This window comes from Typha angustifolia, chromosome 15 (assembly GCF_048772165.1).
Source record: "Typha angustifolia cultivar Huaian chromosome 15, ASM4877216v1, whole genome shotgun sequence".
NCBI lineage: Eukaryota > Viridiplantae > Streptophyta > Magnoliopsida > Poales > Typhaceae > Typha > Typha angustifolia.
In genome coordinates, this window is record NC_133253.1 from 1,030,172 (window position 1) to 1,052,646 (window position 22,475).

The window sequence follows — 22,475 nt, forward strand, 5'->3', positions numbered from 1 at the left end:
AGAGAGTAAATGCTCTCTGCTGTCATCTTTTTGACTCTTCTAGCATCCAAATCCTGGCTCTCTTTGCCCCCCTCTCTCTCTCTCTCTCTCTCTCTCTAAGTCAGCGGCTAAGAGCACAGCTCTCTCCACAAGTCTTCTTGTGTATAAATATGGGTGGAAATTGGTGTCTTAGAGTCATGTCTTTGCCTTGCAAGAGAGCAGCAGAGGAGAAAGAAAAGAAAGAAAGAAAGAAAGCCTATCTGGTTGGGTTAACCAAGCTCTAGTAGCTCATCTACCTCTTTTGTCTTTTAAGGAGGAGAGTATCAAGAAAGCAAAGCAAAGTTGAGATGGGGAGACCTCCATGCTGTGACAAAGTTGGTGTCAAGAAGGGTCCTTGGACTCCAGAAGAGGACATCATCCTGGTCTCCTATATCCAAGAGCATGGCCCAGGGAATTGGAGGACAGTGCCTACCAGTACTGGTGAGTTCCCAAAATTCTTTTGGATTTGATCGAGGGATTCCAAGGCCAAGTTGGTCTTTAATTTGGGTTCCTTTTTTTTGTGGCTCTATTTTGATGTGCTTCTTCTTGGTTCCCAGGGCTAATGAGATGTAGCAAAAGTTGCAGGCTGAGATGGACTAACTATCTCAGGCCAGGCATCAAGAGAGGCAACTTCACAGATCAGGAAGAGAAGCTAATCATACACTTACAAGCTCTTCTTGGCAATAGGTAAGGATTAAGCTCATGCCAGACTATAATTCTCATTACCAATTGTTCCTTTTTCTTTTTTTCGCCTATGATCTAAAAAGTTTTATTGCTTTATTGAACACAGATGGGCAGCAATCGCTTCTTATCTCCCAGAAAGAACAGACAATGACATCAAGAACTACTGGAACACCCATCTCAAGAAGAAGCTCAGGAAGCTTGAAGCCAGTACAAAAGACCCAAATTGTAATGGCTTCTCTAGCCAAGAGTCCATTCCGAAAGGCCAGTGGGAGAGAAGGCTCCAAACTGACATCAACACGGCAAAGCAAGCTCTCTGTGAGGCCTTGTCTATGGACAAACCCCACGGCCACAGTCTGCATAATTCGGCATCGACTTACGCGTCGAGCGCCGACAACATATCCAGGCTTCTCCAGGGGTGGATGAAGAAGAGCTCCCCAAGTCCCGGTACGTCGCGGACTAACTCCAGCTCACCGGAGACCTACTCGGCGTCGAGCCAGGGAACAACAAGCACTTCTAACTACACCACATCACCCGAGCCGTTCTCGTCACTACTTGCTTTAGACTCGTCGACACCGGAAGCGTCAGAGACGAGCATTTTTGGAGGAGATAGCAAGCCAGGATGGGAGGCTCAACTGCCCTTCTCCTTGCTCGAGTCATGGCTGTTAGATGAGAGTCTTGAGCAGGGTCATGAGAACTTTCTCGACCTATCATTAGATGACAACTTTTGATTGTTTATACGATGTACTTGTATGCTTCTCTTGTTAATCACCTTGGGCATGCTTTCAACTGATCAGAATCGATCTCAGCCATGAATGCAAGGAAATGAGGTGTATAATATTAGTTAATTAGTCGTACGTCAGTCACTTAGTGTTCATATATATATATATATATATATATGGGGATTATTCTTACTACCGATGATATTGATATGTGGCTTGTTAATTGAAAATAAATAAAAGAACTCCTAACATGGAGAGCAATGTGCCAAGTTTATGTCCAATACTCTTGCAGGTTTCAGCTCTTTTTTCCGTGTGAGGCTAAATCAACACTAACATAGATATAGATAGATGATGAGTGCAGGATAGGTCTTAAATGTTTGACATGTGAAGAGAGTTAGTTGTGCCTTTTGCCCCCACAATATAATCTCTGCAATCTATCTAGATTTGCCATTTCTGAGGAAACCACACATCCAGTAGTTTGCACCATCAAGCTGTAAGAGAGAAAAGGACCCAAAAAGATTCCCATGCATTCCATGACAATTTGTAGATGCCAATGAGCTGCCTTCATGATCCAAATAAAAAGGTACTACTTGATGCATGGCCACCCAACTTTCCATGTGAGTGGTCTCACTTGTAACAGCTAAAAGGATACTTGGCCTGTCCAGTTGGGGAATAAGAAAAAATAAATATTAGAATTATAATGAATAGTATACTTCTTCCGGACTAAAAGTAATTTTAATTTACTGTTTTGTTGCAAAATTAATGATAAAATTAAAATAATAACTATTTTTAGAAAATGAGTGTAAATTTAAATATACATTGTAATTTTATTTTATAACTATTAGATTATTTTTATAAATGTAGTCTAATATATTATCAAGTATATTATATTGTTCGATATAATCTAAACCACAATATATATGGCCATATTCGAAATGAGTTAATCGGGTTTTAGAATAAATGGGTGAGGAATATCCCATGCATGCAGAGGTGAGCATGAGAGGCTATGTTCATTTCCCTTGGGATCTGATCTGAATTTGACTGCTATCTTCTCCTCCCAGTTAAGAAAGAAAAATGGCAATCCATGGTATGATGGTAGGTCATTTACTTTGCCTTCATCCTGACATGGGCGCTATCTCAGTTACTTCCATTGCAGACATGTCACGTGCATGCAAAAGAGATATCATCAATGGTGCATGTGAGACTACAGTCACTCAATTGGGTGGCATAACAAAGCCAACGATTGTCCCATGGTATGCCCCAAAACTCAAGACTCTCACTATAACTATCTTCCTCATGACCAAGTGACTAAATAAGTCGTGTGATTAACACTAACCTCAGATAATTATTATAAAAAATTTATTTAATAATTAGTAGTGATTTGGTTTGATAACTTAGCTCAGCTGATGACTCGATGATATAGTTGGTCTGGAGAAGCAGTTCGATAGCGCGATGATTTGGAACAATGTCTCAGTAGACGTTTAATTCGAAGTAATAGTTAGGCGACACACACGGCTTAAAATTTAAATTAGATAGCTTAATATATTAGCTAAAATTTGATAGAGCCTTAGTGTCTCTGTATTTAAAAAGGATTGGTTATTTATCTGGCTAATACTTAGTCTTCGGGCTCTTGAATGATTAAATGAAAGGAGCAAAATTGTAATCAATATAAATAGAAGGGTATCAATTAAGAAATATCGGTTAGAATACTTAAGGTAATTTATAAAAAAAATTAAATACTCGAAGATATAGAAAAGTGTGAGTGTGTTTTATTTTTAATTTGGTGGGGTGGGCTAAGATTAATGGGCCAAGGTTAAAAAAGTTTTAAGATTATTATAGTAATTTAATAAGAGAGTTACATAGATCTGGAGGTAGGGTGTCATATAGAAAAAATAAACGGTTTAGAGCGGGTGTTAATCGGAAAATGATGAGAATGTAGGAAGTTATTTGAAAGTTTCTCCTTTTCTATTATCCCTCTTTGCATTGGCTGAGGATTTGTACACGAAACTGTAGAAATTTCCTACAACCTGGTGAATGGGATTTGCACAAATATATTGGTTGCTTTATTTGAAAACCTCCTACGACGTTTGTTGTATGGAATCCGTTGCCCACTTCCTGGGTCCCACCTAACTGCTATAGAAGTATAGTACTTTCCGAAGCTCTCTTTTGCGCCGTACTTTAAATTTTGGAGGGAAACGATCGCTCCTTCAATTTCGAAGCAGCTCTCTGGTACACAGAGAGAGAGAGAGAGAGAGAGAGAGAGAGAGAGAGAGAGAGAGAGAGAGAGAGAGAGAGAGAGACGTCGAGGATTCAATATCGCGACAACGCGTGCCATCCCCCATCGGATCTCAACTCCTAGAGCAGTCTCTCTGCGTTCTTTTCTCGTGGATTTCTCGCAGGTCTGCTCCGATCAAAGTTTCTCGATCAAATCAGCTTATAGAATTGTTGATCTATCTACTCTTCACTTCCTTTTCTTCTCTTGATCTCGTTCTTCATTAAGATGCCGGGGGACCTGATCTCAATTCTAGGGTTTTCAGTTGGTTTTAATGCACTTTTATCATTTCCATTCGCATATATTCCAAAATTTTATTGGGTTTAGGGTTTCCGTAATGGGTTTATGTAAAATTTAGTCGGAGATCTGTGCTACTTTTGCTCAGTGATACGTTGAGTTATCGGGGAACAATCCCATGAATAGTTGAAAATTTCGTTCTCGATCGTATACTTCTGTTTCCTTCAGAGACTATGTCGAATTCAGTGATCTGAAGGAGTTAATTTGCTTAATTGGTATCAATATGTTGGTCGATGTGCATCATAGTTCTCCCCAGATAAGCTTTTAGCAAATCACAGTACAAGATGGTCACGTCTTTTTCCTGTAACTGATTCACTGTCTTTCTACTCGGATCAATACTTTTTCTTCTTTTTTTTTTGTTTTTTTTGTGCAGTTTGTGCGTTGTAATTTATCTTCTTACACCTTTTGCTGATCATTATGATGGCCTTGACAGCACGATTCCTTGAATCTTGGAGGTGTGATTTACGATTTCTACCAGTAATTATAGAATCAGTGAGGAAATAGAAATTAGGCGATTTACTTTTGGAATATATACAGGATGGGTACTATGACAAATGTGACTCACTGATCTGGCTTCACAAGAATAAATATTAATAGAACCTTTTTCCAAGTCCCTTTTTCGCTATCTGAACTTTACAGTCAAAAGAAATTCGATAAGGAAAAGCAAAGTGAGGCTGAATGCTACAAGAAATAAATTCTTTTGAAAGTAGGCAAAGTTTTATGACACAAGGTGCCTGGTCCTTTTGAAGTAAGTAACAGTGATGCATATGCGAGTTGTATTATAAATATAAAAGGTATTTATCTACCCACGAGATGGTTGGTCCTTTTGAAATTTGTACACAAATACTAGTGATCCACATGAGGGTAGTATTGGAAGTAAAGTAGATTCACATTAAGTGAATATGTTGTCGAGAAGAAAGGTTGAGATGAAATTAGTTCTAGAGTAAATAGAATTGTTCAGGAAAATTTTCTACCCACAAAAAGCGAAGAAGAGAAAAAAGCATGACTAAAAGATATATATGTTCTTATATCATATGAGTGATATCAAATGATGCTTTGTGTATTAATTATTTTCATCTGGACGCATCTGAAAGTAGTTTCCTTGAAGCTTCATGTGCTTTGGATTTAATTCAGTTTGAAAAGGTTGTATCTATGATTCCATATTAACATTAATCTATTTCTCCATCTCTCTAGGTTCTATCCTATAGTTTATCACCATCTAATTAACTCGTATAGGGCTGCAATGATGGAGGTTGAATGGCAAAAGGTTCACAAAGTGAGTTACTTTTCCTAAATCCTTTACTCAATCTCAAGGATATCTTACCAAGTATGACATGATATTTGATGTACTGTATTTACATTTAGCCTTGCTTCTTGCTAATGATGTTGCAATATTGTAAGATTTAAGATGGAATACTATATATGTTTTTGGCTCCTTAATTGTCATATTTAATTTATTTTTAGGCTCAAGCTGTGTAGTTCTGGTTAAATTGTTGGTTGTGTTTTTAGGAGTAGTAACAAACTTTTGGTTCTTCAGTGATTTTATTTCTTCTAAAATGATTAATTTAGGCTGCTTCGAGTGATTGTCGGAGTTTGGGGAGTAATCAATATCCCTCTGGTCGATTTCCAAAAGTTTCTATTGGAGTCACAGTTGAAAAGTGCCCAAAGATGGGTTATGGAATGAGAGTGGAAGATGGTTGTGCCATGCCCACTTCAGAGAGAAAGTTCTTGCAGGGAAGAGTTCTAGAAGAAAATAAGAGCTGTGTGATTGTAGAAAGCACTGAAGAAAGACAGAAGGAAACTAAAGATCAGAAGGCTTCATTATGTCTCTCGACAAGATATGTACATCATGAAACACCAACAGCAGAGACGCTTCATGTCATCAGTAACCGGGCTTCAGTAATACAATCAGAGGATCACATATGCAAGAAAGTAGATACTGTTTCTTTCAGAAATGCAAGAGAAAAAGGTGAAAACAGTGGACAAGTGGAAGAGGCTGCATTTACTTCTGTGCAGGAAATGATGGCGCCAGATAGAGGTGCATGCAGAGAACAACCTTCAGGAATAACCAAGCATGATAATAGAGCCCTTCGAATGAAGCTGTGGGAGATACTTGGTACTGCTTCACAGACTAAACAGGCAGTGAATGCAATAGATTATGAGGATACAAGAATTTCAGACCAACATAAGTGTCAAGTGGGAAGATTACCAAAAGATAAGCATTACTCAGATCCAATTGAGACAGATTCTGAGAGTCCAAATCAAGTTGAAAGGAGACCTGTTACCCGCTCCTCGACACGGAAGAAAATTCCAACTGTGACAATACAGAAGATGCAATATAAGAAGACATTATCTTCTTTTAGCTTGGCCCATAAGCAGAAACTGGAAGAGAAGAACATCTTTGCTTTTGAAGATGGAGAACAGAAAGCAGTAAGCTTAGGAAAAACTGCTGACGGCAATTTTAGCAGCTTTAAAGGGAAGAGGATTGAGCATAAGAAGACCAAAGTTAAACCTCGGAGGATTCATTTTCCAATGAAATTGACATCAGAGAAGAGTTTGCAGAACATTGAAAGAGAAGAAAACAAGTCTTCCCCTGATAAAGCATCATCCCGGAGCAAAGAGGAAGGATGTTCTCCTTGTTTGCCACGCCAGAGTGAAAAGGGCAATTCGCAGACATCAAAAGAAGTACCCAATGTCAGTATCCATTCAAAAGGAGAAACCCAGGAACAATTGAATGGTTCACCACTAGCATGCGCAGCAGGAACTCATGGTTACGCTTTTAGTCCATCTCCCGCAAAGCAAACACCCATGTGGGAACATGAAAAAAGCCCTTGTTTGAGAAATGATGCACCCTGGAAGAAGGTTTCTAGTCCATCAATCGCTAGATACAGAAATAGTCCAGATGATTTTCAAAGTCCAACTTTTGCGATGAATGCAAATGCATCTTCACAAAGAAGTAAACTACGGGATGAAGTTTCCTACAGTCCTAGAGTTCCAAAAAGTTTGGACAGTTCTAAATCAGGATCTTATGCTTCAGATGCAGACACAGAATCCTCTGTATCCTATATGTAGATATTTTAGAAATTAGCATGCTTGAATTAAACTGAATTAATCTTTGTTTGTTGAGGTGAAAACCCTGTTTCTGTGTCTTTTGCTCCTTAATTTTCCTTAATCTGCGATTCAGGATGACACTAGAGAAATTCATGTGTCACGAGAAATCGTAGAGGAAAAAGAAACTGAAAAACAACCATTTCTTTCCCCAATGGAGGACCAGGAGACTCAGACCTTTGAAGCAAATGAGTTCTTTAAAGAAGGTCAATCTTTTTATGGGCACTGTTCATTTTTAATTCTCATGCAAAAAGAAAGACTCTGATCCATTTTCAAGGATAAATTGTTTGGCAGTGCAATCTCTTGAAATTTGCCAACATTTTCTAACTTCTATATCTGCAGTCTCACTAGGACGACGCTTTATTTTGGATACTGCAGTGGCAATTCTCTGCCAGATGATACATATTATTTTTCTGCATGTTTATTATGTTGCTGTTGTATATTTCCGCAATGCTTTCTAATGTTTCAACTTCATCAGCTTTTACCATGTGAAGAGATATTTACAAGTTACAACTACATGATTGTGCTAATAAAAAGATGTAGTCTTACTTATACATATGTTTATCTTGCTATTCTCTGCAGGCTATAGGCGGTCTACCAATTGGTTTTCAGATGTTGATAGCCCATATACATCTAACTTGACACTTCATCATATAAAAAGGGTACCTAGCCTAAAAGACGAAAGTACGAGCAAAATCAACATGTCTTCATCATCACCTATTGACAATTCCTGTAATATATTATTTTCTTCTCTTATAACTATTCTTGGATTACAGTTCATAATCAGCTCTCTTCACTTTGATTAGGTGCAGAAGAAATTACTGGATCAGATATAGCTTTGGAACAATTCCCAGAGAACTCCTTGAGGAGGTCTTTTTGTTCCATTATCTTAATTAAGTATACTCTATGTTCCTATTCCAACAGTCTCATGTTTTTATGATTTGTAGGGCTATTTACCAATTGGCAGTGGTTTTGGAAAGATTCAAAACCAAAATCAAGTCTCAGACAAGTAAGAAGAGCTCTGATATACTCTCAGCTGCTGCAGAAAAGATACAACTGCAGCTACAGGATGCTGAGTCTCAGATGCAGGCAGATGTGTAAGATTTTGAACAGTTACATTATGTAACAAATAACAATAATATCTAGTATACCTTTTGACGAAACTTTTACTCACATTATACTTTGTTCTCTAATCTTCTTATAGGACGAAGCTTATCAGCACTGGCAAGTCCAAGAGGAGACGCATCGAATCTAAATTCCAAGGTATGAAGTATGAGGTGTGAGGCCTTATATAACTAAAAATGTTGTTTACCATCCTTGAAGAGCTTATTTGATTTATTTTTTTTCGAAGAAAGTTGGTAGGCCAAATTTATTTGATAGTTAGACTTGCTCATTTTGTATTCTCGTTGAGTACTTAAAGTGTTGGATCCTTTTAAACCATGGGAGTTTTTTATTGCGGCGGACCAGTCAGAGTGTAGCTTTAGGGAATAAAAGCCAATGTAAGAAGTGTCATTAATTTTTGTCGAGAAACATTTGAGTGTGTAGTGTATTATATAATCTGGTACAACTGTACAAGCCCAGGTACAGACGAAGCTTAAAAAAGCAGAGAACAAATTTATATAAACTGTCATATATTCAGACTACAGACTTCCCCATCGTTGACCCCTCCCGGGCCTCCCCCAACCCACCCACCATCTTTTCGCTCAGTACAGACTTGACAGCGATAGCTTTTTGTGAAGAAATGTCCAATAAGACGTAGTAGATAAAAGCATGTAGATGGTGCATACATTTATACTTGAAATTTTAATCTTAAAAGATTTATCAAAAACAAAAACTTCAATCTTAAAAGAGCAATAGTTCTTCTGTTTGTATTAACTCATTAAATACTCTATAATTTTAATCTTAAAGAATGATAGTTTTTATATTTTAAAATATATTACTCTTTATTTTTGGGCTTAAGATATTTTTTAGACTTAAGAAATGAATTTGACTTGAAAGAGTTAAAGTTAACATTTTAAATGACAAGATAGATCACAGAATTTGAACTCATGACCTCTTACTCTGCTCTGGTACTACACTAACTATATCAAAAGTTTGATCTTAGAGAATTTTGGTTTTATATTATACATTCTAACAATTCAATCTTCTTTATATCTTATTCACATATTGCTTTGATCTAACATATATTCTTTTTGCACTATTTATTGTTTAGTTCTGTAGTGTTTATACTAATTGACCTGTTACACTATTTCTGTGTAGTGCATTTATATAATTCTCCATTTTCCATTTTAATGTATAAGCTGGGAGTTGTTTGCAGAGCAAGAGGAAAAATTGAGGATCGTCCATGACAAGTTTAAAGAGGATGTCAACCAACACCTCCTGGCTTGCAAGAGCATGCTCGAGGAGCTTGAGGGACAGCAGATAGATCTTATGGGGAATGCCGACAAGCAAAGTAGGTGGCATTCAGTACAATTTGCAGAGACTATAACTTGAATATAACAGTTCATAGACTCTATACTGCAAACCAATCGGACTGGACTTTTGGTTGCTGGTTTGATTATATTTTCTTGAATGCATGGATATGCTGTTGCCTCCAAAAACAAGTTTCTTTGCTATGTGTGCCTCATGCATTTGGACATGTTTCTCACCTTTCTACTTGACCTTGTTATTCTTGTATGTGCAGAGGCATCACACGGTAAGTTTCTTCTACATGTCAAGGAATCAGTAGAGACTCACCTAAGTGAGGCAGAAACGAAGATTGCTGACATCCACAAGGTGAGTTCATCTGCAACTAGTCAATTTGAATAAAATGGGAGTCCAGCTATGAAAGCGCTCATCAAAGATACCTTGTTTATCGTGCCTGTAGTGGGTACTAACCGTACTATATCATAGATCTGTTGGCTATACGGTCACGGGTCAGTTTAAGGTTGCAGTTGAACTGGCTGGGGCAGGAGGCCAATCGCTGCATGAACGTTACTCATATAACTTGTAGTGTGATTTAAGTATTTAAGCACTTACACTGTATACAGAAAATGCATCAGAATTTTGAATTTATGTGCTGCAGGAAGCACGGAAAAAGATGAATGGCATGAAGCGTGTGTTAAAGGAGTGGATGGCAGAAGGTCCAAGTTGAACCCCCACCCCACCCCCACCCACCCAAAAAAAAATATCACTGTATGCATGATAAATGACAATGGTCACAAGGAAGCTCCTGTATTAGATGTAGTGCACCAAAGCAAAGCTTAGGAAGATCTCTAAATTTTGGCAAAGGTAAATATAGGTAAAGGAAATAGCAACACTATACTGTTCTTTGGCTTAAAATAGTGTTCACCAAGAAACTTTCTGTTGAAGTATACGCAAGAAATGAAAATTGATGTAAAGTATTTTCTTTGCCATCTATTTGTGTAATCTCTAGTCATACTGGAGATTTCTACTTTAAGAGTACAAGTGCTGAATTAGGACTGCTAAAATCTTGAGGTTCTGGTTTTATCTTCTCGAAAAATTTATTGATCGGGAGTATTACTGGCGGTAGGCATCAGGTAGTAACCACGTTCTCAAAATGGACTCTTGAATGTATCTCTTGCTGAGGTGCATAGACTTTAATAAGGGCAAAACAAATGTCAGATGACTGATAAAATACCCTGGGAAATACTGATCTAATGTTCAATGTAGTACCTCTCTATAGGTGCATGTAAACGAGCTCCATTGGAGGCATGGATTGGCTTAGAAGCAGTCTTATTATTTTCGAAATTTTATGTGTTCTTTTATAGATATTCAAACAAATTAAAGAGATGAGTTTCCTTTGGCGGCTATATATTTAGCTCTTCGTTGCCCACTTGAGTAATTGCAGTGGTAAATTCAAGCAAAATAAGGTTGAAGAATGCCCCTACAAGAAGAAACACCCAGGCTGATGCATGGATTACCACATGCACTACAGTTGCAGAAATCACAGGAAATTAGCTTAGATTATATATATATATATATTCCCTGTCCTACCAGCAGATAAATATTCACTGACCTGAAACCATTTTTATTATCACCTGTTCACGGATCGGACCCACAAACTGATGACACAAACACACACATTAGCAAAGAAAAAGAATCTTGGAAAAGAAGGGGCTTGTTGTTTCTCTGGAAGACAGAGAAGCTCTTGTTGCCACCATGATGCCATTTATCTTCTTCAGCCTTCGGACAGCTAAGAACTGGAGAGTCAGCTCTTGTTGTGTATAGGATCCGATCCTCTTCGGACTCTTCGCTTGCTCATCTGGGTAGTACTGAATGCTGAAGATGCTGATGGTGACCTCTTGGTGGCGTTCAAGTCTATGACGTTAATGTCGTTAGGAATATGCAGCTTGTTATCCGCCAACCCATGCTGTGCTCTCAGAGTGGATACTGGATGTGTTATTCTAAGGCCATGAGACATTCCTGCATCCCTAGCTAAAAGGCTGAAACAAACAAGGAGGACAAAGAGCCTGCAAGTATTGGAACCCATGGCCCCTTCAGTAGAAGCCAGAAGTGGTATCTCAGACCTTGATCCTTCTCTATGCTGTGTCTTGGTAAATATATCCCGGGATCATCCCTAAAGCATAAAAATTTAAAAACTCAGCTGCTCTGGGCCCCAAAGCATCTCGGAGAACTTAGATTCACTTCAATCATATGACAGCAACTGAAAGAACATCTGAGGCTGCTTTAGAAGGTTATGACAGTTAAAAAGAAGGAAGATGAAACAGTCCTAGGGAGGCAGCAGAACAAAAAGTGAAAATGTAGGGAAAGGGCCAACACACCAAATACTTGCTTTATGCTATTTTGTGATCTTCCTTCTCTTTTAAGTCCCCTTCATAAAGCAATCATATGCTGATACGCATGTAACAATTAACAGTATTACAGGCTAGTGGTTGAATAAGCTACTTTCTCTTTTATTTGCTGTATTTGCACACATACACACCCTTTTGCTTTTGAATCTTCCCAGGCAAAGCAACTATTCAGAGTTTTAAAGAGAACTCACATCAAGTTTCCTGTTCCCTTCACTCATTTAATCAGCCTCTCTTTAATTTTCACATTTTCCTATGCTCGCCATCTCCTCCACTACAATTAGCAATATAATCATAATCACATACAACTTGAAGAATCTTAAGGCAAATGCTTTTCACTTTATCAAACTTCTTGGGTCTCATGGGGCTTAAGGTGTGGGACTGATAATGGTCCAACCCAAGCACCACAACTCAATTGCTACTGAGAGTTTGCTCTGTCTTTTGTATTAAAGCAAAAGCAAAATTGGGGGATGTGACTTTTTAAAGTTCATTCAGGTATCTGAAGGGGTAAAATATTATGACACTAGGAAAATATTTTTACCATTAAATACTTAAGCCTATTCACTGTGCACCCACACAGTAAGCTTACAAAAGAAAGACATATCCATGATTTATACATCAATGCATGTTTGCTTTTCTTTACTGCAGATCCTTTTTGACTGTTCATTGTTATAAGGATAAAGGAGTTCTAGTATGGCCACAATTGGGATGAAGATTTCTCTTTTTTCTAAATTTTGGCACTTAAATCTTTGATTAAGATTTTTAAGTGGGTAAGAAGAGGTCAAGGTTGCCATTGTTGTAACTTGTAAGGGAAGTGGAAATAAAAGGAAAAGAAGGAAAATAAAAGGAAAACAAGGGATTTTGTGATGATTTGTTCGCAGACAAGATTCTTAAAGCTGGAGGCGTTTTACTATTATATCTCCAAAGTAAAAGGTTGTGTTAAGTGCCTTTGGGCAAGCTTGCCTATTTCAGGCAATAAGCTTGGTTGAGCAAAAGTAGTCTCCAAATATTGCTAGTTCAAATAGCATTGCCAATAGTTAATTTCTCTAGAAGTAACAAAATCTGATGTAGCTATTATAGGAAGAGAAACACAGGAAAAGCACATGATGGCTCAGAACTAAAAAAAATGGAGGGACAAAAAAACAATATCATAGCAAGAAATCATAAAAAGATAAATAGGACTCAACTAAAGAAGGAAGTTTTTAAGGAAGCAGTTATTGATGAATATGATCTCTATGTTTCAAATTTTGCAGTTGCAATGATGAAAAGAGGATCATATAATAGTGAGCTGTCTTTCCTCAGAAATCTGATTATATGAAGTATGGTTGGAGATCATATAATATAGTTGTAGCTTCGGAGATTGACACTCCATTGGCCTTAATAAAAGAAGTTGTGGCAAAGGCTTTCTCTGGATGAAATAAGTAGCATTCACCAAAAGACAGTTTCACATTTAAAGGACATCATACATAGATCTTCAGATGACAATTCATTCTAAAGTTAGCATATAATCTAATTAAGTAAAGGATCACACGTGATTTCAGATCACTCCATGAAAATCCTAAACAGTGAAGTTCCTTCCAATGCTAATTATGGAGAACCAAGATTAATGCAGCTGTATTTTCTTCAAAAAGGAATTAGAGCAAACAAAATGTATGCAGCATTACCCTTATTGGTGGAGATGTTGTTTCGATGAGTTTGTGATGCTTCAGTTGTACATGAGAATGATATCTGAGTTCATAAACAAATGTCAAAATGACCTTGCCTCGAAACTGAAGTGGAACTTCAAATATTTGCACCAAAATTTCAGTTCTTCTAGAGTTATAGGAGCACATTTTGGTGTCCGAGGCTGACCCTTGTGCTATAGAAGGATTCAATCGAGTTTGCCGCATCACTGAAAATGAAAATGCTGCAAGGTAATTCCTGGTGCTTTAGACATGAGCTCTGAATGCATGTAGTTCTTGTTCGCACTTCAGCTTAGGCATGTTAATAAGACGAAGCATCGGTCAACACCAATATCAGAAGAGAAGATGTCTTAAAAGAAGAACCAAATAATTCCTTTTTCATAATTCTGTGTTGCTGAGAATTCCTTTAGAACAATCTGACGTAATCATTGAAGTTAATCCTGGTGTTCTGCATAATCCCTTAGCTCCAACCTGTTTTCTTGCCAGCAACACATCATCCCATCTTTCTGCCTCAGCAAAGGTATTAGAAGAAATAACAGAATCTTCGGGATCAGTTAGCCTCTTAAGCTTTATTAGTCTATCCACTATGTTTTCCCCAAGACTGATCTTCCTATGAACTCTACAAGCACCTATAAGCATCCTCCAAACCACTGCATTGGGTTCAACAGGCATGTCTGCGACAAACGTGCAGGCTTCCTCTAGCAAACCAGCACGTGCAAACATATCAATCATACACCCGCAATGCTCAATCTCAGGTTTTATACCATAATCATGAAACATCATTGTGTACATATTTACCCCATCATCCACCAGACCAGCATGATCACAAGCAGATAAAACTCCAACAAATGTGATATGATTTGGCTTAATTCCTATTGCCCGCATCTGGTGGAAGAGATCCAGAGCTTTCCTGCCTTCGCCGTTGTTGGCATATCCCACAATTATTGAAGTCCACGAGACGACATCTCTCTCAGGCATCTCATTGAATATGTGCCTAGCTTTATCAATGCACCCAAATTTTGCATACATGTCAATCACAGAATTACACAGCACAGTATTCCTCTCAAGACCACTTCTTTGGATGTAAGAAAAAATTCGATCACCAAGGTCCAAGGATCCTATATTTTGGCAAGCAGAAATCAACGCTAGCATTGTGACATCATCTGGAGTTAGGTTTTCTATTTGAAGCTGCTCAAACAGATTCAGTGCCTCATCAAAAAGCCTGTTTTCTACATATGCCAAAATCATTGAATTCCATGATACAATATTTCTAAAAGACATCTCGTTGAAAATTTCACGAGCAATTTCCAGCAAGCCACATTTGGAGTACATGTTGATCAAAGCTGTTGCTAAAGGAATAGGAATACTGTTTCCTCTTCTCCTAACATGAGCATGGACCCACTTCCCTACGTGAAGATTTTTGCTCTGAATACAAGCAGAAATCAAACTAACTAAAGTCGCCTTATCACCCTCTAGACCTCTACTTCTCATTTCTTCAAACAAGGATATAGCTTTATCAGCTTTACCATTCTTTACATATCCATCGATCAAGCTGTTCCAAGACACCAAGTCCTTTTCAGGCATGCAATGAAACAAAATCTCTGCGTCATCAATACAACCAAATGAGGCATACATATCAATAAGAGAATTATCCACCGGAACCCCAGAACACCCCATAAATTTGCAGTAATATGCGTGAACCGACTTCCCAAAATACAAATCCCCTGACTCAGTGCAACCACTGATTAAAATCATTAAAGTAACCCCATTTGGTCTAACTTGTTCACCGAGAGAAGTAGAACTATCCAATAATTGATTAAATAAGTTGACAGCCTTATGAAAATGGTGCCTTTTTAAGAACCCAGAGAGCAAACAATTAACAGTAACAATATTTCGGCAAGGGCTTATATCAAATAGGTGGCAACCACTATCCAAGCACCCCGAAATTGAGTAGAAATGGATTAGAGTATTACACACATTGGCAACCGATTCCGACCCACATCTGAGAACTCTGCAGTGAATAGATTTTCCTTCTCTAATCGCCGTTAGACGACCGCAAGCTTTGATTGCTGAAGCAAATGTAAAGGAGTCGAGCGAAGGAGAAGGCGATTGAACTTTCTCTCTCCACTGCAAATTCCTAAAGTAGTAAAGGGATCGGGTTGGGTCCTCTCCCGAAGCATAGCGACGAATGATGGCGCGCCATGCGGCGGCATCTGGTTGCGGCACTTGGTCGAACAGTTGGGTGGCATGGTCGAGAAGAGAAGGCTTAGAGACAAAATGGTGGAAGAGATTTAAGAGGATGGATTGGTGATTGATGAGGCCAGTGGTGATGAGGTGGGAGTGGATTTGGAGGAGATGGTTCGTGGAGAAGAGGGAGAATTCTTGGCAGAGGAGACGGAGGAATGAGGGCGGGGTTTGAATGGCCGAGTTCATGAAACGAATTAATTATTAGTTAATATCGGTGGAAACCGGGAGCTTTTAAAATTTAACTACATTTTGGCTTTTCCATTTAATATATAATTACATATAGAGTAAATTACCATAAATTTAAAAAAAATTAGTCTAAAATATTTTTTCCCTTGAAGCAAAGAAAATATGACTAAATTACAATCCTAAATTAAGATCCAATAATATATACTTTAAGAGCAACTCCAACCAGACTCCAAATTTAAAATTTGGAGCCCGATTTAGTTTCAATGGAGTTCTAAACCTAACTCCAAATTTAGAGCTAGAAATAATGGGGCTCCAAATTTGGAGCCCCACCGTAAAAGTCATTTCAACTTTTTAAAAATGCCAAAATTATCCAATAATTATTATATTCAATAATTTTAATTTTATATTTTTTATTAAATAATTTAGTTAGTTAAACTGAGTATATAATTAGTTTTACTAATCAATTTTTAACAAAAATAATACCATTGGAAAGGTCTCATCAACACCTTTAAAATAAGTCTAATATTGAATTATTTTTTAGTTATTTTAAATTTTTTATTATTTATAAAAATGAGTCTAATAAATTATGTATCCTAAAATATAATTACTCAAAATTATTCCCAATGTAAATATTAAAAATTAAAATACTTATTTCGATGTTTATTTCGTGTAATATAATTTCGATACGTTTAATTAAAAAATTAGTAATTTAAAATTACTTCTGAAACTATTGAATATTAGTCTTATTTTAAAGATCTCGATGAGAGTTTTCTAACCATATATTTTTTATTAAAAAATAATAACACTAAGATGATCTATTAAATAATTTAAAATACTTTATTTCTGACTCCATATTTGGAGTCAACGTTAGATGCTCTAAAGGAAAAAAAAAATATTACACTAAAATCTCGTGACTATCATAATCTTCTACTCCTAGTTACGTTGTTAAAAAAAAAATAACCTAAGAGTCTTGAAGGCATAATTCTTTAATGGGACTAGCCAAATTTAAAATACAAATTTAGTGAGTATATTAAGATCACTGGAAGAATCTTCACACACAGATCTATGAATCCAAGATGGGGAAGAGAGAGAGATAGAGAGAGGGGGCAGGTCTTAGTGTTATACTGTATTTTAAGAGTATTAAGTGATACTGAGTCATAATTTACCAGTTGGGGGTGCAATAGAATAGTTGATAGGAAAAAAGATTTAAAATTCGTGCAGTTGGATTTGGACTTTGGAGACGAGATCCTTTACATCCTTTTATTGTTGTTGCAAATATCTTGGTGCAAAGGTTTGATCCTCGAATTTAGTGCGGAATAATAAATCATCAAAAGCATCTATGTTCTCAAACTTGCATTTAAAATAGGTGGTGTGTCAATAATGGAGTGGATGACACCGGAATCCGTTTCCCGTTCCATTAATCTATACCCCATTTCTCGCCAAGTAAATAGTGTTCCAGTAGTAGCACCAATAGCAGATCCAGGTGGGTATCCGCTGTTCCATGTCCTCAGCCTTCAGCACCTCCACGACGACGTGTCGTTTTTCCATTCGTTTTGAACTCCGCCGACGATATTCAATATATAGATTCCTGTTCAAGCCAACAGAGGTGATCGGTACACTCGGTGACTTCCCCGGTGGTGACGACATCGCTTCCGCGGTACAGTCACCACCAGGAATGTCCGCATACGGATACTATGAGTACATACATTCCACCATGGGTAACACCGTCATCCACGGGGACGCGTCGAATAGTTCAAAAAGGAGGAGGACAAGGGCGTCCAAGTTGGGAGGGTAGAAGCAATCTAAATCTATACTGCTCATAAACAAAGAAACAAACGAGGAGGCGATCGAATCCCCGCTTCGATCCTCTTCCCTTGTTCGCATCCTAGGGTTATACTTCCCATTGATGCGACAGAGAGAAGCTTCGGATAGTGGAGACGGTGGTGGATCTGAGATCTCTTGATCGGTATGACTTCTTCTTCTTCTTCTTCTACCATTCCATCTCCGGAGCTTCTGTTCTTCGATTCGATTTCCGAAGTCCGTTAAGGTTTTTGGCTGGAGTTTGTTATCTTCTCGAGTTGTTAACGTCTGCTTTGGTAATCTGGGATATTTTATGGGAAAAAAAAAACGTTTCATGTTACGGAGTGTCGAGGGTATCCAAATTTGGTAGCTTTGCGAGATCTCGTGGAAGGTGATACTACTCTTTAGTGCCTGCTTGATTTACTTAATTTCAAACTTTGTAGCAAATGTGCCACCTTTTTTGTGGATCCGCCATGTGGAAGGTTGTAGCTCAGCTGGATAAGCTTTCGTCTTTTCCTTTTTCTGGTTTAAATCTACGTAGGATTAGGATTTGGGTTCTCAATTTTGAGTAATTTTCTCTGATTTGTTGGGTATAAAGAGATATAACATTTCCTTTTTTAATGGTAAAGGCATTTGTTTTCTCTCAAATTGCTTAATGCTGGATTTTATCTAAGTGGAAGCTGTGTGATTTACTAAAGCTGTGGAGAACTTTGTTTAGGTGAAGTATGGCCATAAAAGGGAATTCAGGTGATAACAGAACTAGAAGTTCCTTGTCCATAATCATTTTAGTTGGTCTCTGTTGCTTCTTCTATGTGTTGGGTGCCTGGCAGAGGAGTGGATTTGGAAAGGGGGATAGCATAGCACTTGCCATCACGAAACAGACTGAATGCGATGTCTCAACTAAGCTCAATTTTGAGACTCATCATGGGATATCAGGCGTCGGTAACGAGCTTGGTGATTCAGAAGCCAAGACTTTTAAGCCATGTGACGACCATCACACTGATTACACTCCTTGCCATGATCAGAAGCGTGCGATGACCTTCCCAAGAAATAACATGGTCTATAGGGAGAGGCACTGTCCACCGGATGGTGAGAAGCTTTACTGTCTTATACCTGCACCAAAGGGATATGTGGCTCCCTTTCCATGGCCTAAGAGCCGTGACTATGTTCCCTATGCAAATGTACCTTACAAGAGCTTGACTGTAGAGAAGGCCATTCAGAACTGGGTTCAATTCGAAGGCAATGTTTTCAGGTTTCCTGGTGGTGGAACGCAGTTTCCTCAAGGGGCAGACAAGTATATAGACCAGCTTGCATCTGTTATCCCAATTGCTAACGGAACAGTGAGGACTGCATTAGACACTGGTTGTGGGGTAAGTGAAGTATGCCCATTATGTCTACCTAATTTCATCTTAACCAGTTCTTCTTAATGAATAATCACTGTTTCATTGTATTAATTTATTTTAATGTAGGAGAAAGTTAGGAACATCTCTCTCTTTTTTGATATCTTTTATTTCATTTATTAATTTCAGGTTGCAAGTTGGGGTGCTTATCTGTTGAAGAGGAATGTCTTAGCCATGTCATTTGCACCAAGAGACTCTCACGAGGCACAAGTACAATTTGCACTTGAAAGAGGTGTGCCTGCAGTGATTGGTGTACTTGGATCCATAAAGCTTCCATACCCATCACGAGCCTTTGATATGGCTCACTGTTCGAGATGTTTGATTCCATGGGGTGCAAATGGTGAGTATGCATTTCTAAAGAATAAAAGGAAGAAGAGGAAACAAATTTGAGTGGGCTTAGACTTTAATAATGATCCTTTCCTCTACTAATGGTGTTTTCTATTTGCAGATGGAATGTACATGATGGAAGTTGATAGGGTTCTCAGGCCTGGTGGTTATTGGGTGCTTTCAGGTCCTCCCATCAACTGGAAGATTAACTACAAGGGATGGCAACGTACAAAAGAGGATCTAGAGGAGGAACAAAGAAAAATAGAAGAATTTGCTGAACTTCTTTGCTGGGAAAAGATCACTGAGATTGGTGAAATTGCCATATGGAGAAAGAGAATAAATGCTGATTCCTGTCCTGGGAGGCAAGATGAGCCTCGAGTCAATATGTGTGAATCAAAAAATGCTGATGACGTCTGGTAAAAAATATATCATTAATTTGGAATTTGTACTTTCTATTAGATTAGATTTATCATATAGGTGAGAGCAGTTATGTGAGATAAATGGAAGATAACATGTCAAATTTTAGAGTACCTGTAAATATATGAGATCATAAAGCAATTACTCAGGAGTTTCTCTGTTCATTGTGAGTTAGCATCAGCATTTCCTTAAAGTTGATAAGTTCTTTTATGCAATAAGTGAACTGCTTTTCTTACTACACTAATGCAGATTTTGCTTCGGTCTCTAATTTTCTCGTTCCTTCTGGTTACTTTAGGTACAAGAAAATGGAGGCCTGTGTTAACCATTACCCTGAGGTTAGTAGTCCTGAAGAGGTTGCTGGAGGTCAGCTGAGCCCATTCCCAAAGAGGTTAACTGCTGTACCTCCTAGGATAGCCAGCAGTTCTGTTCCTGGTTTCACCATTGAGTCATATCAAGAAGACAACAGATTGTGGCAAAAGCATGTTAAAGCTTACAAGAAAATCAATAAGTTTCTCGACACTGGAAGATATCGCAATATAATGGATATGAATGCAGGTGTGGGTAGTTTTGCAGCAGCAATCGAGTCGCCAAAATTGTGGGTCATGAACGTTGTGCCTACTATTGCTGAGATTTCCTCTTTGGGTGCCATATACGAGCGAGGATTAATAGGAATCTATCATGACTGGTATGTGTTTGTCGCCTTGCACAAAGTTTATCTGATATCTTCTAAAAGTGTTAGTTTGCTTCACCTCTGTGGTGGATTTTTTTCATTTTGTTTGTTTCATTTAATCAGCTTCCCTGAAGTACTGTTATAGTGTTATCTGCATTAGACACATTTGTTTTACCTTTTTGGATGCTTTGATTGTTTGGCAACCATTTGTCCCATCTAATACGATGAACGATCATAACTTGAGTAACTATTTGAGGTGCATGCATATTTTACTTGTAAGAATCTTCAATATTAACGTGCTGTTTCTTGGTTTAGGTGTGAGGCATTCTCCACATACCCGAGGACTTATGATCTTATACATGCCAATGGCGTTTTCAGCTTGTACCAGGACAAGTAAGTTAATGTAGGATCTGACAGTTGTGTAGTTTGTGTTGAAATTCTTAGCACAAAGATGCTCTTCTTACGGTCATGTGGATGAGATGTTTACATATTGCTGGATAAAATTAAAAGAAACCTATTCAGAACGTCCCCCACCTTTATCTTCTTTGCTCATATATGTTATTCAATTGAAACAGGTGCAAAATCGAAGATATTCTCCTAGAGATGGACCGTATTCTGCGTCCAGAAGGTGCAGTTATCTTCCGTGATAGCGTTGACGTCCTGATAAAGGTGAAGACGATGGCCAGCGGCATGAGATGGATCACAAAGATGACGGATCACGAGGATGGACCTCTCGTGCCTGAGAAGATACTGTATGCTGTCAAACAGTACTGGGTTGGCGGAAGCAAGAGTAGCGAAGAATGAAAGCAGAGCTGCACCCAAGAGAAGCATCAGTTTCCCTGCCATTCTGGTTAGGGACAGTCGATTTACAGCAAAGCTGTGATCGACTTAGGATGGTTCCGTTTTTCTCTTTCTCTTTTTCTCCACAAGTAAGCACGAAACGTTGGGTAGAGTTATTTATGGCATCTTTTGATGCATAGTAATTTGGTAGGCCTTAGCTTAATATTTATATTTATTGCTTTGTGGTTGGTGCTTTCTTTTTGCCTTTGTTTGTTTACTAGGCCTGCGATTCTCCTATCAAATTATTGGTTGAGCTACAGTTGGATTTTCTTAGTTGAAATATTTTGTATTATATGCTCTCTCTCTCTCTCTCTCTATATATATATATATGTGTGATCTGAAAGGGAAATACACAGTTAACTAGGTGGATTCATCTGATTTAATGCCAGAATTTTTCCTTTAAATAGTTGGTTGAGCTACAATTGGATTTTATTAGCTGAAATATTTTGTAATCTATGCTCTCTCAGCTGAAAGGGAAAAATATAGTGATCAAATCGGATCGACCTAATCTGGAGTTAGGTCACTAAGTTATTAGTTTATTTCTGACAAATTTATCCGGTCGAATTATTAATTTTTTTAAAATATTTACCTAATATATAAATAGATTTAAATAATTCTAAAAATAAATAAATAAATATTTATAAAAGTAGTATAATTATATGTCCCTCAAAATAATTTTATATAGATGCCTTTATGATTATTTTTAAGTTAAACTATTTAATATGAAATGATAAAAATATTACTAACTAAGAGACTTAAAAATAAGAATAAGAATATTTTTATCTTTTATATTGTTTAATTTTAAATAATAGTTTATTCTAATTAATATATATATATTAGATAGACATACAAGTAAATAAGAAAAAAATTTAAGCGTACATACAAAAAAATAATTTAAACATAACATACTAAATATTTTTAATATTTTAAGACTAAAATATTATTAGAATATAAAATATAAAATAGAATAATTAAATATTAAAATTAATATATAGTT

At 37.5% G+C, this 22,475-nt stretch overlaps 4 protein-coding genes across 5 annotated transcripts; 3 read left to right on the forward strand and 1 right to left on the reverse strand.

The window, feature by feature from the left end:
- Window positions 1-161: 161 nt before the first annotated feature.
- On the forward strand, window positions 162-1,498 carry LOC140777880 (myb-related protein 306-like). The gene is made up of 3 exons (XM_073122282.1): window positions 162-459; window positions 576-705; window positions 809-1,498. Exons 1-3 carry the CDS (start codon window positions 327-329, stop codon window positions 1,428-1,430), a joined length of 885 nt encoding a protein of 294 aa, XP_072978383.1. The 5' UTR covers window positions 162-326; the 3' UTR covers window positions 1,431-1,498.
- Window positions 1,499-3,691: 2,193 nt separating this feature from the next.
- Window positions 3,692-10,487, forward strand: LOC140777875 (meiosis-specific protein PAIR3). 2 transcript variants are annotated; one of them, XM_073122277.1, is made up of 11 exons: window positions 3,692-3,820; window positions 5,185-5,266; window positions 5,560-7,047; window positions 7,175-7,304; window positions 7,681-7,830; window positions 7,905-7,968; window positions 8,046-8,195; window positions 8,303-8,361; window positions 9,416-9,550; window positions 9,782-9,873; window positions 10,163-10,487. In XM_073122277.1, exons 2-11 carry the CDS (start codon window positions 5,234-5,236, stop codon window positions 10,229-10,231), a joined length of 2,370 nt encoding a protein of 789 aa, XP_072978378.1. In that variant the 5' UTR covers window positions 3,692-3,820; window positions 5,185-5,233; the 3' UTR covers window positions 10,232-10,487. The 2 variants fall into 2 exon arrangements, with proteins under 2 accessions (XP_072978378.1, XP_072978379.1); XM_073122278.1 differs by having other exon boundaries at window positions 7,681-7,782.
- Window positions 10,488-11,589: 1,102 nt separating this feature from the next.
- On the reverse strand, window positions 11,590-16,028 carry LOC140777877 (pentatricopeptide repeat-containing protein At1g06140, mitochondrial-like). The gene is made up of 2 exons (XM_073122279.1): window positions 13,574-16,028; window positions 11,590-11,764 (listed from the first exon to the last, which is right to left on the reverse strand). Exon 1 carries the CDS (start codon window positions 16,022-16,024, stop codon window positions 13,970-13,972), a length of 2,055 nt encoding a protein of 684 aa, XP_072978380.1. The 5' UTR covers window positions 16,025-16,028; the 3' UTR covers window positions 11,590-11,764; window positions 13,574-13,969.
- A 1,736-nt stretch (window positions 16,029-17,764) lies between these two features.
- LOC140778620 (probable methyltransferase PMT2) lies at window positions 17,765-21,737 on the forward strand. The gene is made up of 7 exons (XM_073123423.1): window positions 17,765-17,990; window positions 18,543-19,194; window positions 19,354-19,564; window positions 19,673-19,967; window positions 20,264-20,653; window positions 20,954-21,031; window positions 21,214-21,737. Exons 2-7 carry the CDS (start codon window positions 18,550-18,552, stop codon window positions 21,440-21,442), a joined length of 1,848 nt encoding a protein of 615 aa, XP_072979524.1. The 5' UTR covers window positions 17,765-17,990; window positions 18,543-18,549; the 3' UTR covers window positions 21,443-21,737.
- Window positions 21,738-22,475: the final 738 nt, after the last annotated feature.